The sequence below is a fragment of the Eulemur rufifrons genome, chromosome 6, assembly GCF_041146395.1.
Source record: "Eulemur rufifrons isolate Redbay chromosome 6, OSU_ERuf_1, whole genome shotgun sequence".
Classification (NCBI taxonomy): domain Eukaryota; kingdom Metazoa; phylum Chordata; class Mammalia; order Primates; family Lemuridae; genus Eulemur; species Eulemur rufifrons.
The window spans coordinates 64,163,979-64,183,018 of NC_090988.1; the positions used below are offsets into that span (position 1 = coordinate 64,163,979).

Below are 19,040 nucleotides of genomic sequence, written 5' to 3' on the forward strand. Positions count from 1 at the left end.
TTTATAAAGGGGCTTGAGGCCCTCAATAATTCTCTAACTAGAGGAGCAAATGGCGGTGATCTTGCAAACTGCAGTCTGTTGGTGCTTCTTGCCCACTCAAGTCACCTTCCCTCAATCCACTCTCTACCTCTGCGTGCCTGCTCTGTCATCAGTTGTGTGAGGCCCACCATGGGTCCAGGGAAACCCGGATCCTGGTTTGGGCCAGGTGATGGCTTTACCCAGGGTAGCTGCAGACTCAGAGCAGCTCATAGTAGAGAAGGGCAGCAAAGGGTTAAATCAAAGAAGCATTGGATCCGAGGGGCCCTCAGTGGGAAAGGCTGTTGCAAGGCAAGAAACAGGGACAAAGTTGAGTCAAGGTGAGCAGTTCAGGATGGAAACTGAATGATGAAAAGTCACGTGTAAAAGGCTCTTTTGTATGTGGTCCCTCTTAGGCCCCCTTGGCCTCAGGCCGGAAGGAATGTTGAAATACTTTTCACCACTCTGGATCCTCCACTACCCCATAGGACTCAATTATTCACTGGACAAACATTTAGTGAGCACCTACTATGTGCCAGGCTCCTGCTAGGAATGGAGGAAGGAAGAAGAGAGAACTAGGCAGAGGGATCGGTCCATGAATATTCATCTGAGAACCTGAAATGCCAAGCTCTCTTTGGAACCAGCCTGCATTTCCATTTTCACTTTAGCCCCTGGAACAAAGCCAGGAAGTGACAGAGAGTTACTGGCTGGGGGAGAGTGTGGGAGGGAGGGAAGAGCAACCCCCCTCTACCCCCAGCAGCCGTTGCCACAGTCATCTCTAAAACAGATCTTTACAGAAAAGCCTAGTTATTCCATTATTCTTCTACAGCCAAGAAAAAAAAAGTCTCCCTTTCCACACCTCTCTGGCAATCACTACAGATTCTACTGCTAATTGCGTTTTCTAGAACGTCCTTGACTGGCTGCAAATGTTCCATTAAACGAAGTTTGCCCCTTGCAGGTGGGCGTGAGGATAGGACAGGTCCAGGTTAGAGTCCTGGCTCTAGCCAGTTTGAGCTTGTTTTCCTCCTTATAAAATGGGCATCAGAAGCTAAGGCTTGGGAAGTGCCCCTTTTTATATTTTTTAAGTAAAATGGCACCTTCCACTCTACCTCCCAACTGCTCTTGCAAGGTTGACACCATAATCGTTGTGAGAAATTGAAGCTCAGAGAGGTAACGTGGTTTGAACTGGATCACACAGACCCTGGGTGTAAAAGTCAAGATAGAAATCTGGCCTCCACTTTTAAAACGGAAAGGATTGGCTGTACTTTTGCACGTTTTCTTTTACGATGGTCAAGCTCTGTTGTGTCTCTCTGGGGACACCTACATACTATCTTTGCCCAATAGGTTTAGCTTGGGATTTCCTTGTCCCAGGGGAGGCAGGAGAGCCCAGTGGAGAAGGGTATGAGTCGTAGAGCCAGACCCACTGGGTTCCTAATCCTGGCTCCACCTCTTAACTGCTATATAAAGGTACTTGATCCCTCTGTGCCTTGGCTTCTTTCATCTGCAAAAGGAGATAATAATAACACTACCTGCCTGGTAGGTGGGAGAGTTAAGCAAGATAGTCTGTGTCCGTGGTTCTTGACCTTGGCTGCGTATGGGAATCATCTGCGTATGGGGGTTTAGAGCAGCTCTAAAACCCCCACCAGTGCTTTGGCCGCGCCCCTGGGAATCCTGGTCTCGTTGGTCTGGGATGGAATCAGGGCTTCCACATGACCAATGGGCAGCCAGGGCTGGAACCCTTTCACTATGTCAAATGCTTACTGCAGAGCACCTGGCGCATGGCAAGTGCTCAGGCGACGCTGTTACTGTCACACCGGCTGATGACAAGGCCAAGGCATGTGGACTAACACTGACCAGTGAGTACTAGCGTCCGGTATGTCCCAGCTGCTGTGCAGTACACTGGGGGAGGTACAAAGATGAACAAGGGAGGGTCCCTCCCTCATAAAGCTTCAATTAATTCTCTAGTTGGGTAGAAAAGGCATAAAAGTACACGAGAAGTTAAATAGTAACACAAGGTTTAAAGAGAAAGGAAGAAGGGAGGGTAACATTTTTCAAGCACCTACTTCATGCTAGACACTTTCTATACCAGCTTAGCTCATTAATGTTCACAGGAGTCCCATAGAGTAGGTATTAACCCCAATTTGTAGGGCATAAAATTGAGGCTCGGGGAAGGAATTTGCCTACTACGCACTGAGGAGCTAAATCCAGGATCAAACTTGATCTGCCTGACTACAAAGGGCTTTCTACTACACCATGTCTGTACTGTGCTGATTTCATGGCAATTATAAAGATAAGTGATAAACCAGTTGGGGCTGGAATTTAGAAGGTTCAAATCCCAGTCCTTATTTACATATGGTGTATGTTTCTATCTACCTATCCATCCACAGATCCATCCATCCATCTCATTCTGTATCCAGCACAGTTGTAAAATTAGTTTTCCAGCTTAATCAAATATTTCAGTTAATAGGCCAACCTTTTGGATAAATTTTAATTAATTCTCCATTTTTCTGCATAAAGTTAAAAAATTAGCGTTAAGCTAAACAATATATCACTTCCAATAAAGCACAGAGGAATAGGATAGCTGAGGTTATGCTTTAAAGTGTGCTAATGGTATCAGCGTATTTAATGTAGATTAACTACCAGTCTTGAACAGTAATACAAATAGAGGACAACAAAATTAACGTGATTAAATACACTCAGAGACTATTTATTCTGTTAATTGTGAAAATTTAGTCAACAGTCAGATTGCAAAGAGACTTGCAGCTGCAGCTCCGAAATAGCCCGTCCTCTCCTCAGCTGTTGCTAATTAATGCGATTTTCCTAATAACAGTTTTCTGATAGCAGACAGACAGTAGCAAATCAAAACAACTTCATTTTTATGCTGATGAGGCCTAACAACAACAACAAAAAGAGCCCAACAGGATCCAAACGGAAACGTTGCTAACTGCAGGCTTGCATGTGGCCTTCCTCATACACAGTTGATCATTAGTGCTGGAAGTTTATTGCACAAATACATGGGACGTGGGATAGCACGGCCAGTTACAACGGCGCATCAGCCACAGTCATGCTGGGTCACAGTGGGATAGGCCACAGGCTCCAGGAGGAAAGTGCTCTGGACAATTATCCGTTGCTCTGGACCTAGGCCTGTGTAAGGGACTCATCTTCTTTTAATTTGACTGACACTTGTTTTTCCCAAAAGACAGAATTCAAGCAGGCCAGTTTGTACTGTTCAATGTTCAGAACCCCTACTGGGCAGAATCAGCAGAAAGGCAACCCGGAAGTGGCCAGCACCCCTCCTGTTCAGTTCATCTATGCATGCCTTTGGCTCAGGCATTGATCCCTAGTGTAATCGATTGCAACTAATTGGTTTCACCAAAACATGTTGCACAAATCATAGCAACTTATGAATCGAAGAACTGGCTTACACTTCCTAAGAAGTGTACCAGACACATGGAAGGCCAGGATTTATTACGGACAATCCAGTACAATAGCATTGCAAAGTGGGCCAGTTGGTGACGTTAGACCTCTGGTCATGAGGCACTCCTGGTCATCTCTAGGGCAGCTTGAACAGAGAAGAATCCAAGTCAGCAGGAGGTTGAATTATAGATTTTCAAGACTAAGCATGTTGGCCCAGAGAAACACTACGTGTGTTGATGCCTTTAGACGGAGGGGCATTAAATACAGTGCAAAAAGTTATTATCAAAAGATCATTACCAAATATCCTCCTGGGATAAGGATTCTGCTGGTTTACTGTCTTGAAACGTATTACACTTTGTATTAGAAACATCCTTGACATGGGGCCATCCAGAAAACGAGGACATGTACATCTCAACCTGATGACACAGACTCATCCATTTGCAAACACAGAACCATGCATGGACCAGGGCACAGGCCCTGGAAAAGTTTGATCTTTGGGTCCAACACATGTGAGGGTCCAGCTTCCAGGATGTCTGTTGTGCTGCTCCATGGAAGTGGTGACCATCTGGTTTTACTCTTATTCCCTGACAGAGACGAGGAGACTGAGGGCGCCCCCCTATCTCCCCTCTGTGACTTCTCCTACCTACCTCTACTTTGTAAAGGTTTTAAGCATTTCCTTGGGAAGCATGTGCTGAAGTTCAACTCCCTCATCTCTCTGAGACATGCAATGTGTTTCATTCTCAACTGTTGGATAGGTATTTTTTATTGATTTGTTGGGTTTTAATTTATTCCTTGCCAACTTGAGGGGAAAAAAAGTTTGCAGTACCTTGTTTAACATAGATAAAAGTCTTTAAAATCATTCCCAAGTCCCCCATCACAAGCACTAGTGGTTCACTATTTTTAAAAATAACAATTAGTTATATTCTGCTGTGCATTAAAATAGGGTCCCATTAATTTCTCTTCCACATTTTTCACTAAGAAAACTAAAGTCCTAGCCTCCTTCCTCCCTCCCTCTCACCCTTCCTTTCATCCTTTTTTTCTTGTCTCTGAAAGCATTTTCTTGGAGAAAGGCTAGAAAACAGGACAAACCATGCTCAGATTTTGTGGTCTACATAGGGTCTCATGTTATTGCTCCAGAACTCTGTGGAGGTCCAAGATGACTGTGGCCTACCTCGATGAGCTCACGTTGCATGAAGATGAGGTCAGATGCTACAAGAGGGGTGCAGACACTGAAAAGAAGAAACACGGGGAAACTCAAGGCATGAACAAAGTAGAATGCATAGTGCAAGCAGCAAGTGTCTTTTGCATAAAGAAATCTCTGTCCTTGGTTTGACCTCCTGCTGGTGGACATACCATCACCCTGCTGATTCCCTACACTGTGAAGGGAATTTGAATTCAACCTCAATGGTTCCTTTTGAGAACAATGGTTACCATCAGCCAAACTGCCTTGCTTGGAAAAAGCAAAGCAGACATAGTGGCCTTTCTGCAGTGGGAAACGTTTCATGACTCAAACAAGTCACTGTTTGCTGATCACACAGCACTCTGGGTGGCACTGCAAGTGCAGAGGAATTTACGCTGCTTGCCAGGCTGTGGACCCATAGGTTGAATATAAAAGAGCTGAATTATGGGGAAAGTCAACATACTTAAAATGTATCAGATGACAGGCCCAGTGGCTCACGCCTGTAATCCTAGCACTCTGGGAGGCCAAGGCAGGAGGATACTTAAGGTCAGTAGCTTGAGACCAACCTGAGCAAAAGCGAGACCTGTCTCTACTAAAAATAGAAAAAATTAGCCAGGCTCAGTGGTGTATGCCTGTAGTCCCAGCTACTTGGGAGGCTGAGGCAGGAGGATCACTTGAGCTCAGGAGTCTGAGGTTGCTGTGAGCTATGATGACGCCACTGCACTCTAGCCAGGGCAACAGAGCAAGACTCTGTCTCAAAAAAAAAAAAAAAAAAGAAAAGAAAAGAAAAGAAAAGATGCATCAGATCAGCCCACCTTCAATGCCTCCTGTAGGAAAGGTGCTATGCCACGTTTAGATGGGCCACAAGGAAATGACAAGATCCCTACTCTCAAAAGGCTCAGAATTCAGATGGAAGCACAAAACATAAACACACAATAAGTCAAGGGATAATGCATGATATTAAATAAAGTTCAAGCAAACATCAGGAGCACCCAATACTCTAGTGCGAAATAAACTGTAAAGACAGACCGTGTCCTAGAAGTCCGGCAGAGGAACAGGTCACTTCTGGTGGTCCAGGTCTATGAGGCTCCGAGGGAGGAAGGGAGATGGTGACAGACGATGGGGACCTGATTAGGCAGAGAGGAGGGGGAGTGCATTCCTGATTATTGAGTAGAAGTCAGGAGGGGACATGTGACACGTCATGCACACAGTGAGGGCAGCGTGGGTGAGGTGCAGGTAGCTGGAAAGGGGGAGTATCCGATCTGAAATGCAGCTTGTACCTCAGTGCTCAGAGTTGTGGGTGATTAGTCGGGAGTTTGACCTATAACACATAAGTGAGAGAGGAGCCTTTGTTGAGAGAGGACCTACTACGTGTCAGACCCTGTGCTGGGAGGGGCGGAGGTGGGGGTGGGATAATTAGGACACCGTGCCATTGTGGCCTAATAATCATGAAAGGAAGTGAGGATGTGCAGGAGGTGATGGTTAATCCCTTGGCAGAGTGTAGATAGACTGGATGGGATGGCAGGGGGAGGAGACCATTGGGACCTTACTGCAGTAATTAACTAGGAAATCCTTCCTTTAGTCTCCCATGCCTGTCCTTCCCCTGGGTGAGGGTGGAGGGGACTCGGGTGGGGACTAACAGGCATAAAAATCATGACTTCTAATTTAGAGCAGTGGTGCTTATAGAATCTCTCTCCCCAGAGCAATGCACATGCTTCCAATTTTGCATATAGTTTCCATACAGTCTTTTTCAGGGGTTCAAGGACCCTCTGGAGCCCGTTCATGGACCATGAATCCATAGCTGAGAACAATCACCACCCTCCCACACCCCAACCCCACCTAGAGGAAGCATCTCCCAACACACGGTTCTGCTGCTCTACAGGGTGCTCCCATTTCCACGGCAGAAAGCCAGGGGGACAGGGAGGCTTGGAGAAACAGAAAGAAAGGCAGGTGGCCTGCACTCAAAGACCTTGCTCTGTCACCTGAATTGTTTCCTTACACCTGAGAGGACAGTGCTCTGGCTGCCAGCCTTGACTCACAGGAACCCACACGGGGAGAGGGCAGAGGCCAAGTCAAAGTGGGACAAACTGCAGAGAGGAATGACTTGTGTGAACCCCGCCAGGAGGCAGCTTGTGATGTGGCAGCACTTCCTCTTCCTTAGAGGCTGGGGTGATTATGTGATTACACCCACGCCCTGCCGGGGAGCAGCAAGGACTCTGCACAGAACACCCGAGAAACCCAAGAGCAATGCTTCACTTTCTATTTCTTGTTTTCCAGCCTAGACAGGTTCTATTTTGGATCCGAGCATAGTCTGGAGAGAAAGCAGTTGAAGCATTGGGTGCCTGGAATAAAAATTTAACCTTAATCTTTAGAAAAAAAGCATATATCTTAGTTGGAGATTTTATTAAATGGAACGACAGTCATGCCAGTCCACATATCTATGATCATGCATTTCAGACTTAATAGTGGTTCTTAAGCTTTTTGAGGTCAGGAACCCCTTTGAGAAGCAGATGAAAGCTATGAATTCTTACCCAGAAACATGCACTTACGCACATCAAACAAAATTTCATCATCCTGAAACCCGTCTGCAAACCCCAGATTAAGAATCCCAGGTTTGATAAGCCTTGGACAGACCCTCTATTAGGTTCCAGGGATGCAGTGATGGATAAGAGACAGTCCCTGGGCTTGAGGGTCTCATGGGGAGGGTTTGAAGATGTGAAGAAGTTACAGGGGAAAGCCAGGCAAGCCACCGACCAGCGGGTTAACTGTAAGAGGCATTATTAATAATAATCACGGTTCAACAGTATCATAGAAAGAGTGAACCTGTCAGTTGTCCCTTGACTAGTAATACACCAGGTAGCAATAATCACATTGTAAAATGCTAAATAATGTGCTAAGGTTGATTGAAAAAGAAAAGTAATTTTTCAGTAACATCAAACTGTTTGTTCATGTATTATTAAGAGAAAAAAGGCCAGGTGCAATGGCTCACACTGGTAGTCCCAGCACTTTGGGATGCTGAGGCAGGAGAACTGTCAGAGGCCAGGAGTTTGAGACCAGCCGGGACAACATAGCAAGAACCCATCTCTACAGAAGAAATTTAAAAATTAGCTGGGCATATTGGCACACACCTGTAGTCTGAGCTACTCAGGAAGTTGAGGCAGGAGGATGGCTTGAGCCCAGAAGTTTCAGGTTACAATGAGCTATGATCATGCCACTGCACTCCAGCCTGGGCAACAGAGAAAGACTCTGTCTCTAAATAAATAAATAAATAAATAAGAAATAAAACAGAGAGAGGAAAAGATTTTTTGGCCTAATGATGTATGTGAGATATTGCCTTCACCCCAGACTCGGAGATTCGACATGTGTCTTTTTGCAAGGTTAAGAAATGCCACAGATAATTTAAGCCAGAGAAAGGAAACCATTAAGGGCCAAAAGATACTGAAAAAGAAATTGATCATTTGGTTTCAAACAATTACAGAAAACGAGAAATGGTCCTGTTTACTGCCTAGAATTGTCTACCTGTTAGAGCATCCACAACTGGGACCACATCGTGCAGTCTCTTTACTTTGCTCATGTGAGTTTATTTAAGATTTTTCCAACAGCTGACAAATTTCCAGCCCGTGATCTAGCAGGTACCTCTAAGGATTTCCACTGTTTCCTCAGCCTTAGCTTCCAGACATGTGAAAGCTTCCTCCAGAGAAAACAGAATATTTCCCTCACCAGCGTTTTCCTGTCAAACTCCCTCCCCCAGGCCCCACCACACCTTCCCTTTACGGCCATGGCCCTTTCCAGACTGGAGAGCCCACTCAAAGGCCTGCCCCGGCACAAGGTGGCAGGGACCTCTGGTTCCCAAATCCAAGGCCCTCTTAAGGCTTTGTCCACGATTGTCCTTCTCAGAGACTCTTCTGATCAAAGAAAGTATCCCTGCTTCTCACTCCCACCGAAGACCTTCAGTGGCTCCCAGTGCAACCTCGTGGCCTGTAGGCTCTTCTGACCTTCTGAACTGTCCGCTTCTGTATCCCAAGATACTTTATTCAGACCTCTTTCAGTTGGAAGAGAGCAGTGTTCGTTACAAAACTTGGCTAATGATAGCTTCAACAAATAGAGGTTTATTTTTCTCATATCACAAGAAGGCTTGAGGTAAAAGACTGCTAATACTGTTTCAGCAACTAAACTGTATCTGTGAATTTTCTTGGCCTTTCCTCATGGTAGCAAAATGGCTGCCTTGTTTCACACATTTTATTTGTAATGAAGGCTGGAAAAAGAGGGACAGGCCAGGATGGGTCATTAATTTCTTCTATCTGGAAAGCAAAACTTCCTCAGAAGGTCTCCCCTCCATCCCACAAGCCTCTCCTTATGTTACTGAGGCCACACATGGGTCACTTGTCCCCTTCCTCCAGCTGTAAGGAAGGCTGAGAAAGCAGGAGCAGGACTCTCATGACTGGCCTACCTGGTGCTACCCCACACAAAATGACAGCTCTGCAAACATGGCAGGTGGAAGGAGTGGATATTGGTAGACCATAGTGCTTGTTATACAGTACCCTGACTCATCAGATTACACGTCTCCCTCCCGTCAGCTCTTTGGTATCACACCACGATATCTTATTCCTCTTTGTACCTCCAAGTCCTAACACAGCTTTGTGGCACCTATTCTGTTAAATTCATGAGTAAATGAATGAATGTCTGGTTTTAATACCTCTCACATCTAAATTACTTCTTTTAAAACACGATCCAGTTGTGTTCTATTCTTTTTACATCTCTTGTATTATATAAAAATCAATACCTCATTAGTTTTCCATTGGATTCGGGGGGAGGTGTAAATTTTAAAGTGCTAGAGTAATAGTATTGACAAGATATATGAGAAAGATGAGGTCTAAGATTGAACAGTAGTGAGAGAAAATGGAACCATGCTTAGTTTGCGATCCCTAAGGCCAGGCTAAGACTCTAGGAGGAAATAAACTGAGGGCTAAAACTAGTTTTCCTCTAATTTGTATTAAAATTGGAACCAGAGCTTTGTAGATGGAACTTTGTTCAACGATGTGAATCAAGAGCTTCAGAAACCTAGTGAGCATATGAGGTTGGGAATGGATTGTAGTCTTGTTCAGAACCTAACTGACCTTGGAGCCAGATTCTGATCATAGCCTAAGCTGCACGTGGGTGTGCAGCACTGTGCAAAGCCCATGCCCCTGTCAGGTTGAGATGTCTGCTCTGAGCAAAAGTCATTGCTTCCAAGGCTCATGGATGGTGGACCTGTCAATGGTCTCTTTTTGGTATGTAGCTCTAACTACTGCAAAGTTCCTGTCCCTGGTTGTAGATCTAGCCTCTGGGACTCCAAGTCCAGCTCCAGTGCCATTTTTCCCAGAAGTTTTACCTGACTGACCCCATTCCTGTCAACACATCCCCCAATTCCACCCCTACCTCCACCTCATCTCAGCCAGAAATGGCCTTCCTGCTGCTGGGTCACCATACCAAGCACTTACTGATGATTCTTGGATTGAGGTTCTAACAGACTTGTTCTGAGAGTCCTATGTCTGTCACAGGGAGTGGCAGACTGTCATAGGCACAGTTTCTTTAGGATGGCATGATCTGGCTTTCATCTAACCCCATTGCATTATTTTGGCCCCAGACTTAAGCCCAATGGATTATATCAATGTCAATAACCAGTTGTGCTATTATACTTAAGTTTTGTGGAATGTCACCATTTGGGGAAACCAGGCAAAGAGTATAACTCGCTGTATGACTTCTTACAACTGTATGTGAATCTATAATTATATCAATAAAAATTCCAAAAATCAAAAAAGATTCTTCCTTGTTTTTTGTTTAAGTCCCTGGTATCACCTTTCCTCTGCCTAGTCATTGGGGATTTTATATGGGGAGTCAGATTTCTTACCTCCTTCTGCCTCAGTTTTCTCATCTATAAAACAGAGATAATAGTCATGCCTACCTATCGAGGCTGATGGGGAGATTACATGAGTTAATATGTGTGAAGCACTTAGAAAAGTACTTAATTATTAAATAAACAATAAGTACATAACACATCTTAGGTTCAACATTCTCTTTCTGCCTCAGATCCAGTAAGTCACTAAGTCCTGATACCGTTCCCTACCATGTGTCTCGTGGAGTCTCCATTTCCAGTGTCCCTATCTTCTCCTCCTCTGGAAGCCTTGCCACTATGAAGTTAGTCACTTCACCTCTGCTTGCCATGGCTCCTCCATGATCATGGTCAACGTTGATTTCCAATTTCCTTTTTCTGTTTCTCTCTTTTCACCCTCTGGAATAGGAGCTCCTTACTAGAAGACACCATTTCTTATTCATCTTTGAATTTTTAGCTCCTAACAAAGTGCCTGGCACAAAATAAGTGCTCAGTAAATGTTTTATGAATAATCTCATGGCAGCTACTAGAATTGCTTCTTTGCAGTCATGGTAGATGACCATACCAGTCTCTGAATCTATAGCTTGTGACCCCAAGCAGAGATTGGGGCCTTACCCCTGGCAGTCATGGAATTCTTGTATGTCTTGTAGATAGATCCCTGCAGATAAGTTTTCACTTTTCTTCTCCCATGGGTGCGTTATCATGGGCTGCCAGGAGACCTGTCAACTCCTGGATAGCTCCATCTCCTCAGACCCACTGCAGCCATATAAAAGATTGGTAAAAGTCTGCACTGTGGCATGCACACACAGAGCCTCTTGACTAATGTGCAGCCATGGTCCCATTAGCACATGGCGTCCTCATGGAGTAAAATAAGGCAGACAGTCTCAGCACCTGATGACATTACCATCCCTATGGTTCCAATATTTTATTTCTGCATCCTCCCGCAGTTATTCTTTCACTGGTAGAATGGAATAGACATTGCTGGTTATAAACTGGACCACCTCTATGGAAAACATCCCCGAGACCATAGAGGAATTTTAGAAGCTATTCCAAGAAATGTTCAGTAATAAGGATTTTACTGGAATTGGGAAGAAGGTTGGCAAAAAATAGTCTAGAGACCACAAAGCCAGGCTTTATTTTGGCAATTTATTATTTCTTCCTGAAGCAGCTGACCAAGGTAATACCCTCACTCCCCCTCCATGAGCAAAGGAGAAAGACCTGACATCAATTATAATAATAGCTACTGCTTATTAAGGACTTATAATGTGCCAAGCACTTTGTTAGGGGCTGGTGATTTAACGGCAGCAATGATAATGGTCACAACGTACTGGATATTTACTCTGTGCAGCATGCTGCAGTAGGACCTTACATGAATTGTCTGTACGTGGCAGTGGCCCAGCCACTGAGGGTGCAGGTGTATTTTTTAAGTCATTTCATGACCTTATCTCTCCCAAGTAAGTGCTTTACTTTCTGAGATCTCCCTCTTCCTGGGAACAGGAATCCCAACCCTATTCAGCACTAAACAGCAAAGCCACAACTTAGCAAACTCTAACTTCACCCCAACAGGCGAATTCCCCAAGGAAAAAGAACAACAAATGAATAAATCCTTCAACAGAAAAAAGCTGAGCACCTAAGAGATGCGGGATGACATTTCTGGAAATGTTCACTTTAGGTTTAAAAGAAAACTTTTGAAATGATTAGTGAGTTATTTAGAATTCAATATTCCAAAGTTTGAGAAGCTAACATACTGAGAAATTTAATTTAGATTTCCTTAACGCACTCTCTCATGATAAGAGAGCATTCAGTATATAAATGCTATGCAACAGGACTGCCAAATTGCAACACAGAATGGGAGAAATTTGTCATTTTGAAATGCTAAGGGAATTCTTACTAATAGCTTTCTCGTCTTGTAAAGCTATTATTTTTCTGAACGATAATATGATTTATAAACCTCAGCTGAGTTTTACAGTTTTGATGGGAATAGACTCAAAGTAAAATGTATTTTCTCAGAATATAAAATTCTCTCAGGATTTGACCAAATGAGGAATAAAAAGAAACTTTTGCAACCAAGCATACCAAAGTCTTGGTCTCTGTTGGCATCTCTGTAGGTGAATCTTGGTTTTCCTCAGAGTTCTGGGCTCAGCTCTACTCTCTTTCTCACTCTGCACACTGTACCTGGGTGACATCGGCCACTCCAAGTGCTTCAACTCCTACCTAGGCCCGGCAACCCCCAGCCCCACGCATCTCTCCTGAGTTACAATTCCCTACGTCTAACTACCTGCCAGACAGACCACCATCACCCTATAGCCGCCACATTAATCTCAAATTCTCTCCCTTCCCCCAAGCCTTGTTCCTTCTCCTTGAATCCCAGAGTATTGGAAAGAAATGAGTAAAATACAGTTCCTCCTCTTAAGAAGCTTTTAATCTAGCACTGGTGACAGAAAAGTAAATAGACAATGACAATACAGGTTAATAAGTGCTGTGCTAGGAGAAGCCCAGGAGGCTCTCAAAGAAAGGACACGGGGTCAAGGAATCAGCCTGAAGGAAGGGACATCTTTGTTGGGCATCAGTCAGGTAACTGAAGAGTTGTGTGTGCACGTATGTGTGTGTGTGTGTGTGTGCTGGGGAATTTCAAGGAGGAGTGGAAGGAGCCCCATGGACAGAGAGGATATGGAGCATGGCTTGGCATGAGTGCTCAGTAGGGCTGGACAGAGATGAGGCCCAATCATGGGGACTAGATGAGAATGGGGCTTATATCCCACCTTTTGACCCCACAGAGTTTGAAGCCGTTGGCCAAGCTCAACCTTTTCATGAAACTCTTCAATGGACCATGACCTGGCTCCGGGAAAACCCACCAAGGTCTCAGCTTTCTGTGGTTGTTCTGTGAGATGCTAAAATGGGTCCAAGGAAAATTAATTTGGGATAACATTTCATAATAATACTTATCTCACAATTGTACTTTATGTACATGATCACCTCAAATCCTTTCAGCCACTCTGAGTGTTAAGACAGACCATGGACTTTGGAGGTAGACAGGGGGATCTTCAAAACCTGGCAAGTTACTTACCCGCCCTGCATCTCAGCCGTCCTTCCCTGTAAGACACAGGTGGAAGAGCCACACACCCTCATCATCTTAATCCTTCTGAAAACAAGAGAATTTGACAAGTTTGCCAAATCAGACCTAAACTGATGTGAGGCTATTTATATTATAGTTTTTATTTACCCTCTTAATATGAATAAGCTAGCATTTTGCTGCAGAATATGGATGTGTTTGATTACAGGATTATTCATGAAATATGCACCATGTTAACTTCCTAGTACTTGAAAAATTCTTAATTCAAGAATACATCTAGGCCGGGCGTGGTGGCTCACGCCTGTAATCCTAGCACTCTGGGAGGCCGAGGCGGGTGGATCACTCGAGGTCAGGAGTTCGAGACGAGCCTGAGCAAGAGTGAGACCCCCGTCTCTACTAAAAATAGAAAGAAATTATATGGACAACTAAAATATATATATACAAAAAATTAGCCAGGCATGGTGGCGCATACCTGTAGTCCCAGCTACTCGGGAGGCTGAGGCAGTAGGATCGCTTAAGCCCAGGAGTTTGAGGTTGCTGTGAGCTAGGCTGATGCCACGGCACTCACTCTAGCCCGGGCAACAGAGTGAGACTCTGTCTCAAAAAAAAAAAAAAAAAAAAAAAAAAAAAAAAAAAAAAAAAAAAGAGTACATCTAGCCCAAGGATTTTGGATAAGGAATTTGAGGACCTCTTATGTATGTAAAACATAAGTTATATAAGGTAATGTACATAACATGCCTCCTTAGTATAGTGACTGGCACATAGTAAGGGCTCAGAAATGACAATGATTATCAAAAAGAGGGAATGGGCTGCCTTAGACTTTATAAAACATCGAGGGGTGAAGGACAATGAGACATCTTATAGGAAATACATATTTTCCATCTCTGACCCCCCAAATCTTTACAGTCATATTTTTTAAAAATTTGGGGGCAATTACTTTTCTAAGCATGCCTTTAAATCACAGGATTGGCCATTGCCCTCCTAGTCGCGGTAGGAGGAAGAAAACTCAGAGTATCCATGACAGATGCAAACAAAGGCTGGTTATGGGCGATTCTGCGGAGGCAAGGGAACAGGCAGAGGCCTGGTAGAGTGGAAGAGGTGTTCAGACAAAAGGAATAAACAGCCAAAGTCTGGAACCCAGAAAGTTTGTCATGAAGTGGTGACAAATGAAGCCAGGAGGGTTTGGGGGAAAGATTATAAAGACCCTTGAACCGTTAAGTTTATATTTGATCCTGTAGATTAGTGGTTTTCAAACCTTTTTAGCAAAAGAACTTTATTGAGACAAAATTTGATTTGCATGGGAACTCAGTCCACTGCAGCTACACACCAACCCATTTTTACTATGTCCCACGTGCCCTTTGAAAAAAGCAAATCTGATCATCTCAGTCCTCAGGGCACACTCTTCAAAGAGATCTCATTAAACTTGGAGTGAAGTGCCATCTCCCTCCCAGTTCTGGGCAATGTGGCCCTGCCCACCTCCCCAGCTCATCTCATCAAAGTTCAGTATCCCTTATCCGAAATGCTTGGGAACCAGAAGTGTTTTGGATTTTGGATTTTTTTTTTTTCCAGATTTTGGAATATTTGCATATAAATAATGAGATATCTTAAGGATGGGACCCAAGTCTAAACATGAAATTCATTTATATTTCATACACACCTTATACACACAGCCTGAAGGTAATTTTCTACAATATTTTTAATTTGTGCATGAAACAACTTTGTGTACATTGAACCACCAAAAAAGCAAAGATGTCACTATTTCAGCCACCCACACGGACAATCTGTTGTTTGGCATCACCATTATTCCTGACTCTGAATTTATATGCTACTGAAAAATGTCTTAACTAAGACCTGTCACATGAGGTCAGGTGTGCAATTTCCCACTGTGTCATTCTGGCACTCAGAAAGTTTCAGAGTTTGGAGCGTTTCACTTTTCAGATTTTTGGATTAGGGATGCTCAACCTGTTCTACCTCCCTGGTGCATCACTCGTGGGTCCTCCGTTAAGCCCCTATCCCTCCTCGCCTTGAGGATTTCATAAGGGATGCCTTCTCCCTTTCTTCTCCCTCCCACTTGCTTAGTTAGCTCCTAGTCAGCTCTTTCAGAACTCAACTCAGCTACCCTTTCTGGAGGGAGTCTTTCCCAGTTGGTCAGGTTGCCCTATCCCATGCTTTCCTGTACCCTGCAGGCTTCTCCTCTGTAGCATCTGATCACAGTTGTACTAAAGTGATTAGCTGTGGGTCTGGGTGTTTGGTGCTCTCCCCTACTAGGCTTTGAGAAAGGGAAGTGTGGCCCCATCTGTCTTGTTCATGACAATGTCCCCAGCACCTCCCTCAGTGTCAGCCACTAAGCAGACCCCCGACAACTGTTTGTTGAAAATACACCAGTAAATACAACAGGAAGACAAATTGGGGAGGAGGCTGCTTTGGTTGAAATAAGGATGAAGGCTTGTTTGAAGCAGTGGGGCCTGTGATACTACCTGCCAAGCCTACCCCTTTGCCCCCCATAGAGGTCCCTGAGGCCCAGAGTGGGGGACTCTCTGAAAAGCACTGCTGGAGGGATGAGATGCTCTGACTAACCAAAGGCTTTGTTATTTGTCTTTGGGGTGGGGATGATTGTTATTCTCTTGGCCTGAGGAAACTTTTCTGCTTAGTGGTCAACAGAATAAATGATCAAAGTAGCTTTGTATAGACAGGAAGCATATTTCATTCATTTATTTCAACATCTCCTCTCTTGGGTAGGGAAAGACTGTAAAAGCCATCTGTAGGCTGGTCTGAATTGTGTTGTCTTGTGCAAGACTGGATGTCGAGTAGACGTTTCTTTGGAAAGTCATCCTGGCCTAGACCCAAACCATCAGGAAAATTGCCTTTGTACTCGGCAGATCCACCACACATGGCCCATTCCTGGGTTGAGATCACGTGACACAGGGCAGATTGTGTGACTCTAACACTGGTTCAGTGTGGTCGGCTGTAATAGAGTGCAGGGATCCCTTTATCTGTTAAGTAAGGTGAATCCAAGTGAAAATTACCTTTTGACTGAGTAGCCTGAGTAGCGTTGCTGAAGAAAATCAATGGCAGTGGCCCAGGATCCGCTGGCATTGTCTCATTTTGAGTGTCGTAGACTTTCAGATTACTGGAACACTGGTTTCAGGATTCAGCTTCAAGTCCAGTCGAAAGCAAACAACAGCGTGGGTTAAAGTAGAAGTAGCGTGTCTCCACAATCATAAATTAAAGAGAAAATATGTGCTGGCCAGAAAGTAAGTCATTTTTCAACCTCAAAATTATTCTTTCCAAATTCTAAGATCCTGTGTCTGACAAGTTAAAGAGAGAGATGTAACAGCTGAAGTTGTCTTTGTTCAGAATGTAGGAGACAGTTTTGTCTAGACTTTCAGGAAAGATATAGAATGACATTTTCAGAACAAATCAAAAAATATTTTTAAATTCCTTTTTCTCCTCCAGGAAGAAGATTTGACATGCTTCTATGATTTGAATTTGGCTGATCTATAAATGGCCTCAATAGTTTAATATGAAAAGTAGAGTAAAATGAGCCATTGAGAAAAGTTATTAAAATACTGTTAGTTTACTTTCTTACCTTAACAATAATATTACTACCACCACCACCTCAGTAACTAATACTGAGTGGTTTCTAGGTATGTGCTAAGCTCTTGACATACATTTTCTGACTTAGTTCTCACAGCAACCCCATCAGGTAGGTACCATTATTATGCCAGTTTTCCAGTGAAGAAACTCAGGCACAGAGAGTTGGGGTGACTCACCGAAAGCCACACAGCCATAGGCGGCCAGGCAAGGACCATGTCTGACTGATCCCCTAAACCTGCCCTCCCTCCCTCCTCACCACTGTTCCTGTGTCTTCTTTCTCCACAGGGCCAGCATTGTACAAAAACGCATTATTTATTTCCAAGATGAGGGCTCTCTGACCAAGAAGCTCTGTGAACAAGGTAAGACAGCGTGGGTGGGACGGGCAGATAGTGGAAGGCAGCTCATTCTGCTGCAGGAATTAAGACGACAGGGCTTTCTGAGTTCCTCTGGGTTCTGCTTCCTCACGTAGCTCCGATTTTTAATCTGGCTGTGTGCTGTGGATAATTGGATCCGCCTTAAGCTCTAATTACTCAGCTTGATTCCCTGGGTAGGAGATAATGTACCTTATATTGGTGTCGTCTTCTTATTTTTGTGAAACAGTGATTATTCTGAAGAGGTTCCTTGGAATAATTCACAGGACTTAATTAAGGAATGCACGATTGTGTACCTTTAAAAAGTCTATAATGGTTCTCTGGAAAAATCACTAGCAGGAACTTGTGTGGCACCTGGACAATATAGGGGGATTTTTCTCCAAGGAAGACCAGCAGGGGACAGAGATGTCAAGGGGGGCATTCACCTGGTGATGTCACCACATTAAAGGATCTGACCTTTAGATTTGCAAGCTCATCCACCTCCTCTCCTCAGGGTGAAGGCCTTCCATAATAACAAAGCTCAAAGAAATCAAATAGACCAGAAAGGTTGAAGCCAGGGCCTGGATTCGGATCAGGCCTAGGTTTGAAGCTGCCTCTATTCTTTCTAGCCATGTGACTTAAATAGGTAAAATAGTACAGTTCCTCCTTGGCACATAGTAAATGCTATCTATATAAGTGTTAGCTCTTGTTATCTACATCCAAAAGTTTGTCCATTAATCTACTGTAAAAAAAAAATTAAGACCCTAAACATCTGAATGTGTTTAGAAGTCATTAGATAACTAAATAAAAATAGAAAATGTTCCATAATTATATGGTTTAACTATCTCATTTCTATTTACGTTAGCAGAATTTTTATTTGCATTTAGAGCAATTAGTCTTTTGAGAAGAAATAATCCTCTCCAACTCTAGAAAATTATAAGCTATTAAGAAAAAGAAAGGCTGATAAAGGTCTTCCAGGAAAACAATAATAATAGCTAATGTTTTCTGAGTGTTTGCTACATGCCAGGCATGTAGGTGTATTCTAAACACTTCCCATGCATTAGTCATGTAATCTGCACAACCCTATATGGTAAAGATTATTATATTATCTTTATTTTATAGATGAGGAGCCTGAGACACAAAAAGTTTCAATAGCTCTCTCAGCATGGTACAGCTAGTACTAGAGGGCAGGGTTTAAAGCTAGGAGCCAGTCCCCTTAACCAATGCCTTTCTGTCAAATCAACTACCTCCTAATTCAGGAGCTTGTATCATTGCTTTTGGCAGATCAATGCATTGTCCTCCTGTAGATGAACTTGAGTAGAAACTAGGTCGTCTGTGGAGGATTGCTTTGAGAGCAAGGAAACAGCAAAGGAGAGAGAGTTGGATGCCCTGCATTAGGGTCTTACTTCCCATAGTGGCCAGAGGGCTGGAACCTGCAAGCCAGAGCCCTGGCCGGCTTCTGGGTGGGCACCACCACACGTGGCTTTTGGGGCTTTCCTTTCCTATGTCCAATTGCCTACAAGTTCACCCAGCCTT

General features: G+C 43.9%; 1 protein-coding gene across 1 annotated transcript in view; it reads left to right on the forward strand.

Moving 5' to 3' along the window:
* SPON1 (spondin 1) overlaps window positions 1-19,040 on the forward strand; it is a 233,774-nt gene that overhangs the window by 74,955 nt on the left and 139,779 nt on the right. The window contains exon 4 of the mRNA XM_069469615.1: window positions 17,440-17,513. Coding sequence (XP_069325716.1) covers window positions 17,440-17,513 — 74 coding nt within the window. The remainder of the gene's footprint in view (window positions 1-17,439; window positions 17,514-19,040) is intronic.